This window comes from Danio rerio, chromosome 19 (assembly GCF_052040795.2).
Source record: "Danio rerio strain M-AB ecotype USA chromosome 19, GRCz13ab, whole genome shotgun sequence".
Lineage (NCBI taxonomy): Eukaryota > Metazoa > Chordata > Actinopteri > Cypriniformes > Danionidae > Danio > Danio rerio.
The window spans coordinates 26,399,758-26,422,531 of record NC_141039.2 but is presented as its reverse complement, the minus strand read 5'-3'; the positions used below and the strand labels follow the sequence as shown (position 1 = coordinate 26,422,531).

Here is a 22,774-nt window from a genome sequence, read left to right as displayed (position 1 = left end):
ATTTTCTCAACTCAAATGAGTAGAGGCTTGGACCCAGAAACAGTATCCCACGTCACGGCTTAACAAAAGGACAGTTATTCTTATTATTGTAATGTATACTAAAGTATTTGTACTATTGCCATCACAGGATTTTTCTTATTACATTAATTTTTAAAAAATATGTTTATCAATTATTGAAACTCTACAGCAAAATGAAACCACAGAAAGCAAACCTCACAATGCATTTATATTAAAAATAAAATATAAAAACAATTGTATATTATGTAAGATATAAGGAACAAAAAGAAAATGAGAATATGTAAGAAAGAGTGCTTTACTGAGATAGCAAATTGCAATCATTACAATGCACAAAAACAATCATTTAGAAACAAAGCAGTAGAGTGGGTGGGGGGTGAGGGGTATTGCCACCAACATAAGCCTTATTCAGAGATGAAGCGGAAAATCCATTAGGGTGAGAATTCAGTGATTCTCTGAAGAAAAACCATGGTGGCATTTGCGTGCAAGCAGGTAACACGTCTTAGTTCACAGAGGAAAAGCGTTGAGTCAATGAAGGAGAAGAGAATGACTCTCCCAGAGGAAGCTTTCATCTCCATGCCCAGTTGCCATGACTACAGATGATGTGATTGCCAGGCAGCAGTGGGGTTGTGATGAAGTGTGTGTGAGTGTGTGTGCCAGTGTGATGATGCTCTAAAATTTTGTTCTAGAGTAATCGATGTGTGAGGGGGCAGTATAAAACTGCACATTTTTTTGTGTGTTTGTTTAAAATCCAGTTTACCATTAAAAAGCTGGTTATATTATTGTATATTATTTTTTCAGACAGAAATTAATTGCACTTCACCAAAATATAAATCTAAAGCTTTCTTAGCATACAAACAACTATAAAAATAGAGGCAGTGGATGTGCAGATGCCATGCATCACATATATAATAATAATATTAATAATGCAATATTTTTATTAAATTATTTAAATTGTCTTTAGATGACTGTTAGTCAACACTGACAGGCCACGTGTAATTACTTTACCCAGTGCCAAACCCCAACTGAACTGAATAAGTAATCAAGTGTGCATACTTGCACTTCACTGCAGGTCCAGCTAACAGTTTGCAAGAAAACACCAGTGTGATATAATCTGAACTTTATTAGATCAGCCAGCAAATTATTCTAAAAAGGAAATGTACATTCACAAATGAGCAAAATGTGCTCTTGATGTATCTACTGTGAACAAATGTTCAAAAAGCACCACACCGCAAACTAAATTAAACTTTTCAACACTAAGAAAACTCACTGTAATCAAGTCACCCAAGAATGACAAACACATCCTGAATTGGCGAGGTTGAAACGCACGTGTTTCTTTCTCATTCTCATTTTTTTTTTTTTTTTTTAAATCTAAATAGGGTCACTAAACAAACGTTGTTAAACCACCCGGACATATTCGATGTTTGTTACATGATGTAAAGTTCACAGCTCAACTTTGCATGAAATGATTTGGTTAACCGTTCACGCTCAGCTCAAACATACTTTAACTTACTATCACTTATCGCCCACTTCAGCAGTTTCAGCTTTCAGGATTTGTCGTATTTTATCTTTAAATACACACTGCACGACACATTTATTTAACTTCACAATGCTGCGCAACGATTTAACGGCTGTACTCACATCAAAATGTGCTTCTCCTGGATCTGTTATGTTTGGCTCCAGCGTTGTTATGATAGTCTCTCGTTTGTGTAGGTTACAACAATTTCTGACGAACTCCCAGATGACGCTGGTACTCCAGATAATGGGAACTCTGAAGCGCAGAGTCTGTGGTTAGTAACACGTTAGTAACTCGTTTTTTTATAAGCAGCTCGTCTTCATGTAAAAGCTTGCTTCTCTCTATTGTTTCCACGCTGTTGATAAGTAAACGCCGTTTTGCCCACGGGTAGACGGCAGCAAAGCCAAAAACGCTTCACCTACACTATACAACAGCGCCATCTAGCCGTAAAAAGAGAGAAAAAATAAAATCAAATACAAAGTCTTCAAAAGGGGTTGCCATAAATTCCATGTAGAATAATCCTTTTAAGATCCACAAAAGAACGTTTTTTAGAAGATATCTATTTTTTTATAGTGAGATACCTTATAATAATCCTAATAACGTTTATTATTTAAAACTTTTATACAATAGAAAAGGTCATGTGAATATTATGTTTGATATTACATTTATTTAAAAAAATAAGTTTAATTTACTCAGTCTAAGTCAAGATATGTCTGATTTTTTTTATTTTGTATAATAATAATAATTTTGACAAAAACCATCCTCAATACTATATCAATAGCCCACCATTGCTGTAAATGTTCAGTTTTCTTAAATCATCAAGAGGCATTATTATTATTCATTGATTCAATATCTTATTTTCTTTTAGCTTAGTCCCTTTATTTATCAGGTGTTGCCACAGCAGAATAAACTGCCAACATAACCAGCATATGTTTTACGCAGCGGATTCTCTTCCAGTTGCAACCCAACACTGGGAAGCACCCATACACACTTGGATTCACACACATACAACATGGCCAATTTTGCTTTTTCAATTCACCTAAACCGCATGTCTTTTGAATGTGGGGATAACTGAAGCACCCGGAGGAAACCCACGTGAACACGGGGAGAACATGCAAACTCCACACAGAAACTGACCCAGCTGAGGCTCGAACCAGCGACATTCTTGCTGTGAGGCGGTCTTGCTACCCACTGCGCCACCGAGATGCCCCTAACCATGATTATTGGTTCTGTTTTTCTCATAGGTGTTTGTTTTATTCAAAGTGCCAGCAGGGGCGGATTTAGTGATTTTGGGGCTCTAAGCAATAACAGCCAAAGCGCCCAAAAGTTCTAAAATGCACCTTTTGTACTTTAATTTTTTCATTATTATTACTTAGCTGTTTTTTCCTTATATCATTTAATCTCATTTTCTACATTTTACATTAATGCAAATTAATAATAACACTTAAAGCACCTTGTAAAACTTTTGAACCAATTTGTTTTCTTAAGATAAATTTATAACTAAACATAACAAATGAAGTATTCAGCTTTTAACACTAAATCCTTACTGATTTGACTGCTAGACTGGTGCATAATTGAAGGTGGGGGACACATTTGCACAGATGTAATAATTACGTTTAAAAAATGTTTAGACCTTCACCGTACAAAATATGATAGAAAACTATTTTTATATAATTTATAGTATCATTTATACTTTTTGGTATTTATTTGGGGGCCTTCAGATTTCCTTGGGTCCTAAGCCGCTTTTCTTGCTTATTGGTTATGAATTTTCAATGCCCATAAAAAATACTTTTAGGGGTGGATGAAATGTTCGTCTTTTGGATGAGACCTTAAACTGAGGTCCTGACTCTCTGTGGTCATTAGAAATCCCATGGCAATTCTCGTAGAGTAGTTTTATAACCTCTGTGTTCTGGTCAAATTCCCTCCATTGGCCCTTAATCATCATGGCCTCCCAATCATCCCCATCTACCGAATTGGCTGTATCACTGTCTCTCCACTCCATCAATGGCTGGTTTGTGGTGAGCGCCCTGTTGTCATTGTCCTGTGGCTGCCATTGCATTATCCAAGTGGATGCTGCACACTGGTGGTGGTGTGGAGAGAGCCTCCTTATGATTGTCAAGAGCTTTGGGTGTATGGCCGTACACGATAAATGTGCTATATAAACACACATTACATTACTATGAAGGCTGGCAAACAAAAAAGCCCCAAAAAATCTTCACCAAGTAAAAATTGTTTAATGTTGAGATGACCTTGGTTGGTTTTGGCTTCTTCAAACAACCTTTATCAAAATGAGCCATGGTTTTATAATTACAATCTTAATACAATGGTTAACTAGGCTGTAGCCTAGGCTAGTGGTTCCCAAAGTGGGGGTTGACAACCCTTGGGGGTTATGGGACAATGACAATGGGTCTTTTGGTGATTTTCAAATGTCACATACATTTTATTAAACTATTAGAATTACCATATTTTATCCTAAACCCACAGAAGATAAAAATAGTAGTTAATAGTTACATAAAAATTAACAAAACGCAAATGAATTTCAATTATTATTTTTTCATAGGATTGGTTTGTTTCCGTCAGTTTAACAACACGGCAATAGCATCAGAGTCAGATGCAGCAGATTGATTTTATAAACTTTCTGACACCATTATGTCAATGAAATGCATTAAAAAATAAATACAGGTTACAACAGAACATTGAGAATAATCTGTGAGTGCTGGTCTCCAAATGTAAACCAAAAATAGACTTGTGCTGAAAACGTTGTGCCCATCAGTCTCTTTTGGTGAGGTTAATATTAAAGTAAACAAATTAATAAATGACTATAAAATTATATGACTGTTAGACTGTTGCACTGTTGTCATTATGCCCGTGTTTTATAGGCTTTTTATAGGTTTTTATATTGTTGTGTGTGTAATGTTTGTATATTTATAACTACCTCTCCGAAATGTGAGGGTCGTGAGTCACTGATATTGTTATTTTGAAAAGTTTGGGAAGCCTTGGCCTATATTGTCTTATTAAAGTAAAAAGTGTTTATCATGCTATTGTCTCTCTTTGTTTACCTATTTGCGGTCAAATTAATAATTCTCCCAATCAGTTTAATACCACTATTCTCCACACACATTGAGAAATATAAACCTGACAAACATTTCCTTGGGGATACAATGGTTAAATGTTGAAGTTGTTCTATCAATGCTGGTGTCTATAGTGCAAACATGAGGGAGGGGTTTGCTGTCAGTTGTGCTGATGAGCGTTTATTTTTCTCTGTAAACTTAAACAAACAGAACAGACTGTCAAAGTTTGACCATATCTGAACACGTTGAACAGGAATATGTCACGTATTAGCCAAACCAGAAAGGCATACGTGACAAAGCTAGTTTGTTACAAGTGCAGTGGATAATTACATTAGGCAATGTAACCTTTAATTTTTTGTAAAATAAATGTGCAACGTTTATCCAATTTATACGCATTGTTCAAGCTTTTAACATGTTACAATGTATTATAGCACTTTAGGCAATAGACAACTCTTTTACACGTGAAACTGAAAACTATTCTCTTACCTGAGTTTTTTCAAGACAGCAAATTCGCTGTTCGAAATCCAATGAGTATTTCCTTTGCGAATCAAAAGGACATCCAAAGTGCTGAAACTTATCCTCCACGGTCATTTGAACAATAACCGCTCAAAGGCACATTTGTTATCTCTGAGAAACACTATAACTCACCAAACCCACGATAACAAATGCTTAATATCAAATTTGAGCTCTACAAAGCAGCACTAAAGACTACTCGTCCCTAAAGGCGCGAGTTGTCCTGCATCGCACCTGGTCCGTCTGTTCATTCCTTCTGTTTAAGCAGTAGGTAAATATCCCATTATTCACATGTGAACCAGGTAAATACTTTTACAGCTTTCTAATTCTCTCCAGACTTATATAATTAATCAACATTTGCTGAGTAATTATTCATGCAGCAGCAAGCCTATGTTCTATATTCCGCAAGACTGTCGTCTCAAGCTTTCACTGATTTAATAGGTAGGTCAGGGGAGCGGGTGGTAAGATTAGTAATATGAGCAAAGAAGATTTGAGGCTTAGCGCCGACCTCGAAACTGGCTTTTCGGCACTGTCAACCAGTGCAAACCGAAATAAGATTTAAATTGTTTGTGAAACGTTTCTAAAGAGCTCAAGAATTATATTATTGTGCTTGAAATTAAACGTGTGCTGTTAACACATAAAATGTAAACATTAACCTAATTTTGATCATATTAAATGGCAAACTTTACAGATAAAAAAATCAGAAGACGCATAAATGATCTTCATTCATTCACTAATTTTCTTTTCAGCTTAGTCCCTTTTTTTAATCTGGGGTCGCCACAGCGGAATGAACCACCAACTTATCCAGCATATGTTTCACACAGTGGATGCCCTTCCAGCTGCAACCTATCACTGGGAAAGCATGGATGATCTGATGCAGTAAGCTAAGAGCTGTTATAGACCACCAAAGTAACCTAGTCTATTGTTGATATTGAGTTAAATTATTTTAGCCTGTGATTTTTAAAGAAAAACTATTCAAACTTGGTTGTGGTTATGGGAATAGCAATTTACTCTCCAACAGTGCGCTTGGTTCTCATATGTGGCATGTCATTCGAAAAGTACAGTATTCTTATACTCTATTGCAACCGCAGCGTAAATAGGTATAATGTTGATTAGGCTAATAGAGAGAGGTTGACATCCTTCTTTCGTGTGTTTAAACACTTGAGACGTACATTGTTCAGGTTGAAATTCAGGTAGGCTATAGTTTCGGGGAGAAAGTTCAGCTCAGCACACACTCCAGATCTCTGCATGTAGCGCTTTTAGATGCTTTAGCCCAAAAGGGCCCAAAGTAGAGCCTGCGGGCCAAGTTGGCCCATGGTAACTTTTAGCTCGCCGTCCCATCTGAAAAGAGAGGGAAAATGATGGGGAGTTGGTTGGGGCGAATGCCTTCAACAGAGACTTGATTTTAAAAATGAATATACCCTTTTGTTTCTTTGTTTAATTAAGGGACTAGAAACAAAGCCAACTAAAATGTTGTAAATGAATCAGACTTTTAAAAATGTAAAAACTTTCACTTGACAGATGCACAAAACATCAACAAACAAATCAAGGCAAAGGCAGGAGCAGCTTGACTAGTGTATTCCGCACTGGACTCCATTGTGTTATAAATGGGATTATTTATGTTTTTACTATAATAAGTTCATTATAAAATGATAAAAATTATACTGCATCATTATTTGATATGTTTTAAAGCAATGATTTCTAGTTATTTTCGAATAATACGCAAAGGACTTTAAAATTAGGCCTACCCATGGCAAATTTAATGTAATACGGTTTGGTATCTTAAACTTGGACCCACAGCCCTCAATCAAGTTTGGTTTTTGGTCCTTTATAGGAAAAAGTGTGGGCACCCCTGCTTTAGCCTAAAAGGAAATTCTACTTATTAAAGTTTTTTTTTTCTTTGGAAAAAAAATTACTATACAGCTGTGTCTAGTCTATAGAATATTGGGTTTGGACACAAAATACTGAAATGTCGAATGATTTTCTGTGAACTGACAGAAGTTTGGTTTGGAAATGTATGTGTGTCATACTTTTAATTTTTTTTCTTTGAAATAGGCTATAGACTATTTACTGGAAGATTGTAACTATACGCTTTATTATTAATTATTAATTTAAGATTAATTAATTTAGAATTCAAAAGCTATAACGTCATTAAAAAATATTAAAGAGGTTGTGATAATTTAGCTAATTTTATTATTATTATTATAGGGTGGCACGGTGGTTCAGCGGTTAGCACTGTCGCCTCACAGCAAGAAGGTCGCTGGTTCGAGTCCCCGCTGGATCAGTTGGCGTTTCTGTTTGGAGTTTGCATGTTGTCCCCATGTTCGCGTGGGTTTTGGTAATCTTGGGTCTATTAAAGAATGGCACAAAGTTCATTGGCTTAGTCCCTTTATTAATCCGGGGTCGCCACAGCGGAATCTCTGGGAAACATCCACACACAAACACTCATACACTACGGACAATTAAGCCTACCCAATTCACCTGTACCGCATGTCTTTGGACTGTGGGGGAAACCAGAGCACCCAGAGGAAACCTACACGAAAGCAGGGAGAACTTGCAAACTCCACACAGAAACGCCAACTGAGCCAAGGTTCGAACCAGCGACCAAGCAACCATCTTGCTGTGAGGCGACAGCGCTACCTACTGCGCCACTGCCTCGCCTGGCTAAATGCTAAATTCTAATATGTGTTATATATGAGTAAAAAAAGGCACAGAGATCAACTTTACGCATATCTTGGGTTCTGCAACACTAACAGCTTTTTTTCTATGTGATGAAAACCACAATGCATGCCAACAATGATGCAAATGCGCGGGCATATAGCCTTTTTACGCTCGCATCTGAATACCGTGTGGTTAGACCTACCTAAAAGAGATGCAAGTTCAGCAGGATGTTTGATGCATGCATACACTGTCCCCCACAGATTATAAATAACCAAACTGCTAGTGTCATGATTTATTGAACGTGCAATATTGACAATGCATTTTTGACCATAAATATAGACATTTCAAATTCTCTAATAAAGTCTCAGTTTTTAATACTTTAATACAGACAAATTACAACCTGCTTTATAAAACAATAATTGGAAACACTTTTCCTTCTTGATTTTCTGCTTAATTGCAGAAAATCAAAACACAGAGCTGTAATCCTGACACACGGACAAATGTAGAATTTATATTTCTATAGTGACATTTAAACATGACATTGCACAGGCTTTGAAGTGCAGGCTAGAGAAATCAGAGAGATGTTTGTGAGTGAAGGTGTGGGCGTTCATCACTGGCCGATCTTTCTCACACTGCTTTTCGTCTAACTCCTGTGTGGTTACATCAAAACAAGTCACAGCATCCAGATTAACTGCAAACAACCATACAAAGAGTCAACTGACAAGAAGAACACCTGCTCAGTTTGTGTTGACCTTTTTGAATGAAAATATGCACTGCAAAGCAAGCCACTCCAATGTAGAGCAACAGTGACTGTGAATGATATCTGAAATATACTGTCTTAACCTGCGGCATTAAACCTCTATAAGCATAAATCTATAAACTCATGTGTTATCAGTCGCTCCAGGATTTTTGGAGTCCAGTGGTTTTTGAGGTAAAAAAAACATTAAACAAGATTTTTGTGTATTTTCACTGCAGAACAGAAGAACTGAAGCAAATAATGTTTTGAGAAAGTCACACAATTAAATAAAAATGTCTCTGCAAATGTCAAGTTACCAGTCAAATATTTAATCACTCCTCATTGGCTGCTGAGTTTATTTAATGTTGACATTTAAAATATGAGAATATGGGTAATAGCAAGACTGACACACACACATACACACACACACACACACACACACACACACACACACACACACACCCTCGCACGCACGCACGCACGCATACACAAACTGTCTCTTCAGCTGTTCTTTGGGGTGGTTAGGGTGCTATATAACTCCAGTGCCAATCAAAGAACTTGTTAAGCCTCTGTCTTTAAAGGAAAGTTCTCAAGTCTTAATATTTCAGGGTTCAACATGAAACTATTTAAACTTTGGAAAACAGAAAAGTGACTCAAAACAGCATTTGCCACTGTAGTAAATTCACATTAATATCAAAACACACGAGAGTTACATATATAAAATATCATAGTTATACACTGACCATTTGTATAGTGCCTTTAAAATAGGTGCAACCCTGAGCTAATTAACTAGAGTGAATAAAGAACTGTATAATAATGAAGTAACAGAGCACTACATGAAGCCGTCGCTGCAATTGAGGTAAAGTTGGTTTTATGCTTGTATATTCATTCATTGACAACTTGTGACACGGTCCTAATATTGTTTACCACGCTGCTTTGAATATTTAGTCTCAAATTTTGAGTAAGAATGACTTTAAATCAGCATTAGCACAATTTAATTGACTGTGAGCAATGCTTTGATAGTCATTGATTGCTAATATGATTTCGCTATTTAGAATTTTTTTAAGGAGAAAGTCTGAATGTGTAAATATCAGCCAATAATGCTATTTTTTATGGGAAGCATGATATTTTAAAATCTTATTGAATTAGTTTGCAAGTTTGAGCTCTACGGACTATTGGGAACATTGATGCGCATTGTAGACAGGTCTTTCCAGGGTAGTGTTTGCACAAGTGACTTACATTATAGTCATTGAGGGTCCACCCCCTGGAGACTTGTAAGGGATTCTAGCTTTTTTGTGTTTCTCCTTGCAGCTCATGTTCAGTCAGAAAGGCTGTCATTTGATTTTGAGAATGCCAAAACCAGTACATCAGACTCTTTGAAATTGTTCAAATGGATACCTGGTTGCATGGTTGGATGCTCATTTGTTCTTGCTTTTCTGCTTCACAAAGTAAGTTTTAGATATATTTATTTTTATCATGCATTTTTATTTAAGAACATTCTATCACAAGTATTCATTTAATAGCATATAAGATTTTAACATTATACCAAAGTTTAACTGTGTGTGAGAGACATAAGATACACAATTCTGAAACATTTTAAGCTAACTTTTGTGTTATCTTACCTGCAGCTATAAATGGCTTTCTCCAGTTTCAGTCTCCGGCACTCGCACATGTCTCAGTCGGAGGCTCTGTAGAATTAAGATGCACATTTGAGCAGAAAGTTCAGTACTGCTTTAATGCTGTATTATGGCAGAAGCTGAATCTACGAACTGGTCAGTTCATGACAGTGATAAGCCCCCATGAGAATCATGTCCTTGGTCTTGATGGTAATTCTTGTGTTTTGACTCTCAATAACTTGACTACTAAAGATTCTGGCTTGTATGTTTGCATTTCCCATTTTAACTCAATGGCTATGATCGGCAATGGATCCAGGGTGATCGTAACTAGAGGTAAATCTGAGTTCAAATCACCTTTTCTTTGTCTCATCAATAAAACAAATGAGATTTTGTCTTGATGCTCTGTGCTGCAGATGACTCCAGAACTGTTCCAGAACTGTCCATCTTTTACTGGTCTCCAGAAGCTGATTCACTATCAGTCCAGCTCCAGTGTTTGGTTTTAGGAGTTGTCCCATCTCAGGTGCGGGTTTTCTGGATGATTGGAGAGAAAGTGCTCTCTGGATGGACCGAGTCAGCCTGGACAAATGACACTGATTCAGCCACAGAATTCACCAGAGCTCATCTCGCTGTTCCTGCAGACGAGTGGACTGAAGCTGAGGAAATTCAGTGCTGTGTTGAATATAAAGGCCAAAACTTCTCTAAATCTCTGAAGCAATACGGTAAGTGATGAAAGTAAAAACATCCATTATAGCATTAGATTTTTTATATTGCAAAAATATCAATCAGCTGAGACTAAATTCAATTTAGTAAAATGAAAGATAGCTTTTATCAATGTTGTAGAAAATCCACAGCTGAAAACTCATTTTAATGTTTTGAAATGACAAATTGTGATTGAATGAAAAGTAACCAAATGTAATTCTGTAAATATGTACAAAAGTCTGTTGAGTTAAAAATCTAGTTTGTTAGTTACTTTTAAATAAATGTAAAAAATCTATAATTGATGCAGTTATTTGACACATTTTTTAATAGTGTATTGTACACTCTCAGAAATTAAGGTGCCTTAACTGTCACTGCATGGTACCATTTCAAAAGGTACACATTTGTACTTAAAGGGTCCATATTGGTACCTCAAAAGTATATATTTGTAGCAAAAAAATTTTTAAGAGGAACACTTTTGTACTTTTTAGGTAATAATATGTACCCTTGAGGTATTGATACGGACCTTAATTTTTCTGAGAGTGTATAATGAATAGAAATTCACAAAAAAACAAGTTTTACAGTGTTTACAAAGCATTACACACCTTTAGGTTTTGTTTTAGTATTATAGATTTTAATTTCCATTTCTCTGCTTATTTTTATATTTCAGAGCGACAAGCAGTCCACTCGTGGCTTCTATACGCCGGCTGTGTGGCAGCACTTCTTACAATAATAGTAACCATCATTATATCTGTGGGGTTACACCGAGGTGAGATCTAACATTCTGATTTCCTAGGTTTATTTATTATTGTAAATACTAAAAGTAATAGCTTTTATAAATTCCAAATAGATGAAACTTAAACTGGATAAACTTTGAATTTGAAAAGTTCACACCCGCCTCTGAATGCTGGTCATGCCTTAATCGGATTTTACATTAGTAATTAGTGAAGTTGTCCATCCAACATATAATTTATCCACAATGTTAAGTACCATGACAGTAAAGAAGTGAAACCGCTAAATAGATACCTTTATAGCAAATGTATTTGCTAAAAGTATATTATATACATAGATATCACTTAAATTTAATACAGGTTATGATAGCATATTTATATAAAGTCCAAGTCTAACAGTTAAACAGTTAGTTAAAATGTTATTAACCCCAAAGAAAATTTTTTAAACTATTACTAACTTAAGTTGTAACTAACTAAATGATTTTTTTTTTTTTTTGCTTTTTTGTATAACGTGCACTTTTTTGTGAGGCTGCTTTGGAAGAGTAGAAGCTTCATTGACAATACCGTGGTAAAATAAATGTTCATATTTAAATGAAAGGAACAATGGAACTTAATGCAGTGCTTCTTGTACATTCTGAAACCCACTTTATATCAATCAGGCAGTGAAAATCATAGATTTTTAAAGAAAACAAACTCTAAACACTGCTATTTTGTAATGGCACAACAGTTAACCAGACGCGCTTGAAATGGGTTACTGAAAATTTAAAGTCTTTGTGCATATACCCAATTTTGTGCATATACCCAATTTATTTGTGAAATGTGCTATTCATTCATTCATTTAATTTTTTTTCGGCTTAGTGCCTTTATTAATCTGGAGCCACCACGGCGGAATGAACCAACAACTTATCTATCACATAAATGCAATACAAACCTGAATTGAAGTGATTAGAATTTAAGTCTTGTGAAAGTCTGGATCGTTATGGACTTTTTGAAATAAATAAAATGCTCAAATTTATTCAGAATGCTTGTATGCTGGTTCGAAGATGAGATGTCCTGTTTTGGAATAAAGCACATTAAATTTACACTAGTTAAAGTGTAAAGTTAAATGTTTCATATAACTTTTGTGGAAGTAAATGAATAAAAACATGGGTGAAGTAATATTCCATGCACCATTCAGTGAAACATATATATTTGCGTAAAAATGAAAGTTATTTTACCCTGGAAAAAAAGATACATGAAAATATACAGTTGAAGGTAGAATTATTAGCCCCCTTTGATTTTTTTTTTTTGGATTTTTTAAATATTTCCCAAATGATGTTTAACAGAGCAAGGAAATTTTCACAGTATGTCTGATAATATTTTTTTTTCAGGAGAAAGTCTTATTTGTTTGATTTCAGCTAGATTAAAAGCAGTCTTAAATTTTTAAAGCCGTTTTAAGGTCAAAATTATTAGCCCTTTTAAGCTATATTTTTTTTAATAGTCTACAGAACAAACTATTATGTTTAGAAATGTGATGGAAAAATCTTCTCTCAGTTAAATAGAATTTGGGGAAAAAATAAACAAGAGAGCTAATAATTCAGGAGGGCTTATAATTCTGACTTCACTTGTATATTATAACATGAATGATTAAATTATTTTTGTGACAAATAGTAAAACCTTGTTATTTGAAGTTTAGTGGGAAAGCTTCAGTGAAGCTTCAAAATTAATTAATTACTCAGTCATTATTTTAGGGCTGCATTGTAATCCTCAGAAATGCATCAAGACTATTATTATGCCATGCAATAATTCTTGTTCTAAATACCTGGCAAGATTGTTTGGTACAATATGTACACTGCTGTTACACTATTTGACATTTCAATGAGTGTCTTTTGAATCAAAATAAAAAAGTATAATAGTTCTATTTTCCCCCTTTAAAAAATCAATTAGTTAATTCATTAAATAAATGGGACATATTGTAATGAACAAAGAGGGTAAATAAAGCTGTATTACACTAGTTTATTCATTTACTTATTGCTTGAAAACCCCTTTTTCATCTTTGATCTATGGCCAAATGTAAAAACACTAGACTAGACCATAATGATTTTGCTTTGTTTCTTTATAGATCAATTAAAAATATGAAGGATTTGAATGATTATATCACCATCGTGGCTTATTATTGTAATATATCATACATTTACTGTTGGATTCTTCATTACAATTTTTAGATATTTCGGTGACCAGAAAGTCCAGAGGGTCAGTATTACACCTTCCACATATAAAATAAACAACACTGTGAATTGAATAAAAGGTAACAATATTTTTATCCTCTTTAGGCTCACAAGAAAAGATGCTCACCGCAAAATTTCATATGGTAATATACTTTTCTCAACTAAAAATGTGTAATGTAACATAGTATGGTGCATTGTATGCATGAATAATAGCTGTAAAATAATAGTCAGGAGGGTAAAACTGCTAATACAAAATATGTCTTGTTTTTTTTCTTTTTAACAGGTAAACAGAATAGTCTTAAAGAAGATTTTCCATCTGTTATGGTAAGAGAAACACTAAAATTAATAAAAAAAAATTCCTGGACATAATTTTTATTGCTCTTTAGTAAAATAGCAGGCTTCAAATACTATATGTAATAAAGCTTGAAATAATATTTAACAACTAAAGTTACTGTCAAGTTCCAAAAGATAAAATATAAAAGTGGCCAACATTTTTGTGAGTAGTTCTGGAATATTTTAACAGGGTTTCCAAGTTTTCTTGAAAGTACTGGAATTTCAAACATAAACATTCAAGGCATCGGAAGTAGTTTAAATAAAACATTTTGTTTTTGAAAGTGCTTGAATTAAATTTGAAATTAAATTTGTTTATGGATGTACTTAATTGTCAAAAACAGAAGAAAAAAGATTTGAAATTCTAAAATTAAAAAACTTAAAATTTAAATCTTGTCCAATAACACTGATAAATAATGCACATTTGATCAGTATTACAAAAAACATTAAATATTGAATTCTAACACATTTTATTAAAGTTCTTTGAAAAAGACTTTTTAAAATAGTCAAAATTTGTGAAGAATTTGTGTAAGTGAAATGTTCAGTACAGTAAGGACTTTAATGGCGTTGCATTATGCTGGGGTATGTATAACAGAGGTGCTTGATTTCAAATGAATGTTGCTTTAAAAGGACCTTGAAAGTCATTGAATCTGCTCTTCGTGAAACCGTGTAAAACCCTGTTTTAAAAGTATTCTAAAATGTAGAATATACGGTGGCCGAGAGAGCTTAACGTACTGCAATTACCTGTATAAAAAACATCACATGAAAAAAAAATACAAGCAGATAAATTAAACTTCTTTGTCATATGCGCATTGCACACAGACAGACTTCTGCACGACCCTCGAAACGCAAGCACACACTCAAAAAAAGATTTTTGCTGTTTGTTCAAGCTACTTATTTAAATTAATTAACACAATTTTTGAGTTTTGGGGGAAAAATAATTGTTTTATGTTCAATCCACTTAAATTTGTAAAAAACAATAAACTTAATTGATTTGTGTTGGGACAACATAAAGGAACCATTTAGAACCCAGTGTTTTCTAATAAGCAAATAGAAAAACATGCTGCAAATCCTTACAACACATGCAAACAGACTACAATGGAAATATTTAAAGGGGATGAACTGAAAACAGTTATAGGCAGTGGTTAGTGACATGAAGGTCAGTTTTTTTGTTTTTGTTTATTTAAGCACAGATGAAACGATTCCTTTGTCTTTTGCACAAAAACCCAAATAAACTGACATTTAACTGTGAATTGTTATTAGATAAATACCGTTGTTACTAAGTTCATGGTTAATAAGAATAAATTTGCATTGATTCATTGTTAAAACAGGGTCAACATAAATTGCAGATAAGAATAATATTCAACAAAATATTCCAAAAAAAATAAATTAGCCCTTTTAGCAGGATAATGATGAAAAGGACAACATACAGTAATACAAATTCTGTTTGTGTTTTTGTGAGGATTTGCAGCCGGTTTTGTGATTTGTGTTTGCATTATGAAGCTTTGCAGCATGTGTGCTGTCAAATTGATGAATAGGTTTTCAGCTACGGTAATAATGACTAATCTGACTGTTAGCAATATCATTGTGCTGCTTATGCTTCTAGTTTTCTGACTGTATCTCTAATTTCATATTAACGCAAAATGGAATAAGTCATTGGTGTCATCTCGCATGTCAAAAATGTACTAAATGTTTTTGGAGAATGTGTTAACTAGGTTATATTCAACAAAGTCTCTAAGCAATTTTTAACGTTTTGGTTTAGTGGGTTATTTACATGAATTTGTACTATTTTATTTATGATCTGTGTGTTTTTAAAAATCCTAAATGCAACTGTGTCCAGCAGATTAAATGTAAATGTTTAAACAAAGCAAATTCTTTGACCAGCTTTTAACCACAGATCAATTTTCATCTTTAAATTTTGTGCAGGGTTTCTCTGGGGATCTGATTAGTCATGAACAAGATGGGAGTCCATCAAAAGAATGAAGGTAAAACTAAATCAGAACGTGTGTGTTAAACAGTAGATACCTGTTTAAATGATAATTCTCAAAGGCCCTTGTGACTATTGTTCTGATTTTTCTTTTTTCAGATTGAAGAAAGGAATGCTTGAGCGCGCTGGGAAAAAAAAAACTGAAATGAAAGTTTACAATCTCAAACACAGTGTGAATATGTGCGTCTTTATACAAAAAGACTGCCTGACTTCTACATTTTTAAATGTTTTTAAAGTGTCTATAATCATGAATATTTATTAGTTAGGAACTGTGTTCGTTGTGTGATTTATGTTCTCTGTATTTTATTATTTAAATATAAAGTTTTCTAATAAAAAGTGTATTTGAAAATGTTTTTTTCAGTAATGTGACTTTTATTTGAAATGAAATGACGTTTTTGACTGCATTCTAATAATAATAATAATAATAATAATAATAATAATAATAATAATAATAACTTAAACAGTATGGTTTCATAGTGGTATAACAAAACATTTATCAGTAAGTAGTACTCTTCCATCTATTTTAAGTCTACTTTTCATGCTCCTCTCAGAAATATACTTATAATGTCGTGTTAGCATACGTGATGTGACCTATATGTACATTCTTTTGATCAAGTCTAAATTTATTAGCTCTCCTGTGAATTGTTTAAAGACATTTTAAGATAAATTTTATTAGCCCCCTTAAGCAATATTTTTTTTAATTATTTGTCTAATTACCATAAAACTGGCCTAATTAACCTAGTTGAGCTTTTAAATTACACTTTGAGCTGAATATTAGTATCTTAAAAATGGTAAAATATTATGTGCGATCATCATTGCAAAGATAAAAGAAGTCAGTTATTACAAACTAGTTAAAATACACAGAGGCTTATAACTGAGGAGGGAAAGTAATTCTGAATTGAACTCTACCTAAAAATATAATTTAATATTTAAATTTGGCTTGAAGTTGTGCTTAATCTTTTGATTAGGTAGCATATAACACTTTTAGCTTATTACATGTTTTTCAGTGTTTTATCGTTTACAGTTTTAGAAACAGACACAATCCACTTCATAATCAAAAATCAAGATCAAACAAACAATGTAGAGAGCATAATGTTTGTGATGGGCTGAAAAAACCACAGTGTCTGAAACAACACAGCGTTTGGACTCTTGCTGCAGCAACATCCTCTCACTTCAGTTGTTGTGGTTAAACAGAAGCTGCATAACAGGATGTTAGATGAGATGAGGGTCTCATCAAACTGACTGAACACCTGCTTTCACTGCCCACTTTTTGCAGCAAATGCACCAACCTTACTCTAACCTTTATATGAAACTGGTTAAGGCCTGCTCTGATGGTATTTTTCCCCTTTCTACCTGGACATAAACAACCACATTTGTGGTGTTATATACATAGTCTAACTTAATCAAATTAAAATGCACATTTGTATTTAAAAAGTGATTTAAAGGATAGTTCAAGAGTTCACACTTAGATATTGCTTGACAGCTGTAAGCAGGTTTGGCATGCTGTCCCGGGAGAGAACCCTGAGCTCGGAGATAGTTGAGCCCAGGGCTCCCGCCAGGTCCATAGAGCATGTGAGGGGAGTACGAGATCAGGTGGTTCTCGAGAGCTCCCCTTTTTGTAAAGGAGAAAAGGAGGAGAAAGGGGTGGATGGGGGGTTTCTTCGGAAAACGAAGATAAGGGAGTAATGTCTAGCTAGGCTACTCATAGTGGGTTAGGATAGATCTGATTGGCTAACTAATGAGTGTAGATAGGTGGCCAGCTGCTGTCAATTATATCACGTGCTCCTCTCGAAATTAGTTTAAAAACTTCACTTCAAGAGTTCACACTTAGATATTGCTTGACAGCTGTAAGCAGGTTTGGCATGCTGTCCCGGGAGAGAACCCTGAGCTCGGAGATAGTTGAGCCCAGGGCTCCCGCCAGGTCCATAGAGCATGTGAGGGGAGTACGAGATCAGGTGGTTCTCGAGAGCTCCCCAAATGCATGAAGCTCGGGACAGCAGCCGTGTATTCGAAGAAACTCCCCAAAAGGCTTGAAATGCTATATCCGGCTGCTGGATATAGTTATTTGAAAAAGAAAAGGTAAAGAGGGCTCCTTTGGAGCAAAGGGTGAAACAGGTTCCTGCGGGAACCCGAGCAGAGTTGGCGTGGGCTGTGAATACTCCTGCTTGAGTAGAGACTCGGGGAGACCCCTGCGGGGGTCAGAGCCATGGGGTGGGCGGGAATCCTGCTGGAGTCATATAAAGGAAGGGGAAGGAAGGACTCCGGCTGGAGAGGGGGGTGAAGGGGGGCAGGGGGGGCGGGGACTCCGAAGGAGTAATTTGCTCGAGGAACACTCCTTGCGGAGATAGAGCTGGGAGGTGGCAGCACTATATATAATTATATATTTATATGAAACATATAGATATATAAATATATAATGGGGTAATCTAGGGCCTTGGGGGGGGCGTTTTTACTGACTCTTGCGAGAGTCGAAGCTCTTGGCTCTCCTGCGGGAGAGAGAGCTGTATGTGCCATCTCCAGCTGGAGTCGGGAAAAGGAATGGTCGGTGAAGCCCCAGCTGGAGGGTGAAATGGCAGTTGGGCGATGACCCCTGCGGGGGTCCGGTGCTCGGGATTAACTCCGCGGGAGTTAGAGCTTGAGGGTGACAGCACTATATATAAATATATATTTATATGCGTGGGTGCATATATATATACATATATATAAATAAATTTAAAAAATAAAAGATAAGTGTGAGAAATAAACAAAAATGAACATAAATAAAAGCTAGGCTAGCAGGGTTGACAAGGGGGCCTGGGCAGGGAGAGAACTCCTACTGGAGTTAGGTGAGTGAAAAGGGGGAGAAGGCTGAGTGCAAATCAGCTGGAAGGAAGAAAAGGAAGTTAGATGGCTGGGTCATGCCCGCGCCCTTGGGAGACTGGGTAGTTCCTCTGCCCTCGGGAAGCTGGTATGGTTGGGTCGTATTCTCTCCCTGGACTAGGCCCATGCCCTTGGCCGCTGGGATTACTGCGTCTGCTGGTGAGGGTCCTCTGAGCTTCCCTGAGATGGCTGTGGCTGAGTCAGATATAAGATTTGAAGGTGTCGGGAGACCACCTTCCTAGTGTTTGTATGTGTTGTTACGATAGCCCTTGTGTGCTGCTGTGGTGGTGGCTCCAATTCTGAATGAGTGACTGGATTATGAATCTGGTGGGAAGCCTGAATAGTCCTATGACTTTAAGGTGTTTTGAAACCAAAAATGGTATTGAACGGAATGTGTGGATGTGTTGAGCAGTGAGAAACTGATGAGGTGTTCTGGGGTAACTTAAAATGTATAAATGAATGCTGACGCAAATTGTGTATGCTGTGGTTATGGGATTATCATCTTAAAAGGAGAGATGGAGTCAGCTGCGGCTCTGCTTCTGATACCAGTTCTGAAAATAAAGCAAAAAGAGAGTCAGCGATTTCCTATGCAACTAGGAACATGTACAACAGTAATTTTTTTTTTTTTTTTTGGAATGTATTGACGATATTGCCCGTTAGAAGCGCATTGGCGGCCCCGATAATATACCCCACGAAGGGGGCAGCATCTGTGTAAAAAGGATATACTGAGGATGGCTGTATATCCATACTAAATGGATGGCTTCTATTCCAGCGCTTAAGGAAGTAAGTATAAGCAGGTCGCATGCTTTAAGCGTCACCTGATGGTTACAAACCTTTATGAATTCTTTTCTGTTAAACCAGGAGTCGCCAAATATGGTACCAATGGGCACCAGGTAGCCCACGAGGCTCTCGTGTGTTGCTCACAGGCCTGTTCTAAAATAGCTCACCATAACGCCACTTACAAGTAAGCTTTCTCTAATATAGAAGTAATCATTTAAAAATGTAAATATTTGCAAAGATAAATAAAATAGTGTTGCACATTGATATATTAATTACGGGGTATTTTCCTACCCTGTTAAATTATTGTTGGTAACTTTAAGAGAATCATAACATGATCAGTGACTTCACCTGGATGAATATTATTAATTATTACCAAAAACTTAATTATAATTAAAGTAAATTGAGCAATTTGTTATTTGAGAAGTGTTCATCAAACTGGTAGCCCTCCACGTTAATCGGTGCCTGAAAGTAGCTCTTAGTTTCAGAGGTTGGTGACTCCCGTGTTAAACGCTAAAGACAACATTTTCAAGAAAGCTGGAAACCTGTAACCATTGACTTTCACAGTAAGGAAATAAATACTAAGGAAGTCAATGCGGCTGTCCGTAGTGCCCAGCAGGGCCGGAGTGGGACTCCTTTTCAGCCCTGGAGTTTCAAGCCTCAGACCGGCCCACCTCAGTTCACGACTGACTATATTAAAATAAGGTCATTTCCAAATCAGTTTCTAATGACACTATCACGTCTTTTTTTGAGAAAACAGCTCTTTTAGAACTTTAAATGTTCAACAACCCTAACAGTTATTATATGTCTTAACAATAAAATTGAAAACATAGTTACTCTAAGGAGGATCGAACCCGGGTCTGCGGCATCTTAACCTAACGTGCTAACCGCTGGACCACATTAGTTGTATTTAGAAAGGAGACACAACTAAGTTTTATAATCATTAAAACAGACGAAAAGAGAAGAGTTGCGGTAAAATAATGAATAAAAAGGCTGTGGTCAAGTAAATAAATAAATTTAAAAAGTGTGACTGCTGAGAGCAACAGATTCTGGAGCTAGGGACACCGGGGGTCCGTTCTTCGTACCTCGCTTAAATGATCTAAGATGATTTGGCAGATTCTGGATCGTTTAATCTTAATAACTGATCTCTCGCTAATTTGGTTCTTCAAACAAGTTCGCGAATCAGATTAGAATGTCTGGATGAACTGATCTGAGATCGCTGCGTGTGTTATGAAGGACAGATCTATTGATCCTCGAAATCATGATCAGCAATGCAACGATTGGCTGACGGCACAGCAGCGTAATGACATCATCTGATTAATATTCAATTATCCATGTGAGCAAAATTACATCAAATTAGCAGTAAACGGCTTGTTAAATATGACACGCAAGAACTTTCCACATTTGTTGTGAGCTGCAGGCTTTACACTTTCATTTGTCAAGACAAGAGTATTCATCATGCATTTCAATGCAAATCAATGTATTTAGTTCTACATTTAGAGAAGATTTTCTTTATTATAGTAGCCGTTTTTTAATCGGTGTAAAGAATAACTGGTTGTTTACAAAAGCATTTTGATATTGGTAAAGGCGTCTGCAACTTTTGTGAAGCATCAAATCACTGGCATATTAACTATCAAAACATGTTCATGACTGCATAAATGTATTATTGCTTTTAAAAAAAGTCACATATTGTGCATTTCTATTATACACAATTTGTTCTAAAGCGATCTAAAAAGTTCATATCAATAAGTTTTCTCTTTGCACCAGATGGCAGTCTTTGTACTTTCATTTCGAGGGTGCAGATTGCGTACGTTTTATTAATATGTATAACTTTATTTATTTTATTAATGACTATAACTTTATATATATATTTAAAAATTATGCATTATTTTACCAAGTGTATATAACTACTACTGTAAGAAAATATCAGAATTCGGTACATACTTTCTGTATTATCTTTGCTTGAACTAAGCCGATCTAATCCTGTTTATATGAATTGAACCTGCTCCCGATCAGGTTTGACCTAGCAGAACTGTTGCCATGACAACAACTCTCGGATCAGCTTTGAAGAACGAAACGATCCCGGATCGTGTCAAATCGTCAATATCCAAATCCAGCTAACTGAGTAATCCACGTACGAAGAACGGACCCCGGCCCTCGCGGCCAAAAAACGGACCGGCCCACCGGGAAATCTCCCGGTCCTCCCGATTAGCCAATCCGGGCCTGGTGCCCAGCCACAATTCATGACACTTCGTATTCTGCCGCGCCGCGGGGCGCTATTTGTACAATTAATTAGTTTATTGATAAAGTATGAATGCGTGAGTCTGGTGCGCATTAATCTACTATTCTCTGTCATAAGCTCGCCGCGTCACCGCGCCGTCGGCGCGTCTGGTGCGCGACGCTCTTCAGGCAGAGTTTGTTACGGCCAAAATCGGATTTAGATCATTTCTCTTCTATTCCGGAGATTGCTGCTGCGAGATGAAGTAGGTGAGTGACGAAAGGCATCCCTGCGGGATAATGCGCATGTGTGTTTGATGTTCTAAGATGGAGAGCAGTTTATGCTTAGCGTGATATTTTTGTTCCAGAATATAAAAGGGGACTGATTTGTCGATTTATTCAAGTAGCTTATTAATGCTTGAGTTTCTATCACTCCAAATTGATGCTTAAGAATTATAGAAGTGCTTAAGCCGGAGGTTCTTCCGCAATGAGAATGCAAATAGCCTATTAGAAAACCGGTCACTAGTTTAGCTGGGGGATATTAGGGAGAGAGAAACGGGGAACTTGTAGGTGAATTATGTGCAAACGCTGTAGTTATTGGCGAAATCCAGCGGATCGTTTTTAAGCATAAATGTGTGGGCTACTTTTGCATCCGAATGTTAAACGGACTACGAAATGTAATTGGGACCTCCGATTGCCAGAAATCGGGTGGCAGGTGTAATGTTGATTGCAACCGAGCGCTGCAGCCGTCTAGATTAGATAGATTGCTTGGTTTATAACGTGATAAATTAAGCATATTTATTAGGCAGAATCATGCTGTTAAAGCTGAAAAGGCAGAATTA

General features: G+C 36.0%; 2 protein-coding genes and 1 long non-coding RNA gene across 10 annotated transcripts in view; 1 reads left to right on the top strand and 2 right to left on the bottom strand.

Annotated features, from left to right (window-relative positions):
• sema4ab (sema domain, immunoglobulin domain (Ig), transmembrane domain (TM) and short cytoplasmic domain, (semaphorin) 4Ab) overlaps positions 1-5,855 on the bottom strand; it is a 70,486-nt gene extending 64,631 nt beyond the window's left edge. For 2 of the 4 annotated variants that reach the window (XM_087295676.1, XM_087295677.1), the window contains exon 1: positions 1,657-1,953. The gene's annotated coding sequence lies outside the window, so the exon portion shown is untranslated. Of the gene's footprint in view, positions 1-1,656; positions 1,954-5,088 lie in introns of those variants that run through there. The other 2 variants (XM_087295679.1, XM_087295678.1) reach the window with 2 other exon arrangements.
• Positions 5,325-16,431, top strand: LOC101882070 (uncharacterized). Of its 5 annotated transcripts, none has more exons than XM_087295743.1 (10): positions 5,325-5,994; positions 9,824-9,960; positions 10,141-10,461; positions 10,542-10,847; positions 11,495-11,593; positions 13,760-13,787; positions 13,868-13,905; positions 14,046-14,086; positions 16,019-16,077; positions 16,179-16,431. In XM_087295743.1, the coding sequence occupies exons 2-9, from the start codon at positions 9,903-9,905 to the stop codon at positions 16,073-16,075; spliced, it is 948 nt and encodes a 315-aa protein (XP_087151869.1). In that variant the 5' UTR covers positions 5,325-5,994; positions 9,824-9,902; the 3' UTR covers positions 16,076-16,077; positions 16,179-16,431. The 5 variants fall into 5 exon arrangements, 3 of the variants coding, with proteins under 3 accessions (XP_087151869.1, XP_087151868.1, XP_087151870.1); XR_015516747.1 differs by having other exon boundaries at positions 5,862-5,994; positions 13,657-13,787; XR_015516746.1 differs by lacking the exon at positions 5,325-5,994 and adding an exon at positions 9,029-9,371 and having other exon boundaries at positions 13,657-13,787.
• LOC141379094 (uncharacterized) lies at positions 8,041-12,642 on the bottom strand. Its single transcript, XR_015516796.1, has 3 exons — positions 10,483-12,642; positions 10,135-10,200; positions 8,041-8,467 (listed from the first exon to the last, which is right to left on the bottom strand). It is a non-coding gene; the product is annotated as an uncharacterized LOC141379094 (long non-coding RNA).
• Positions 16,432-22,774: the final 6,343 nt, after the last annotated feature.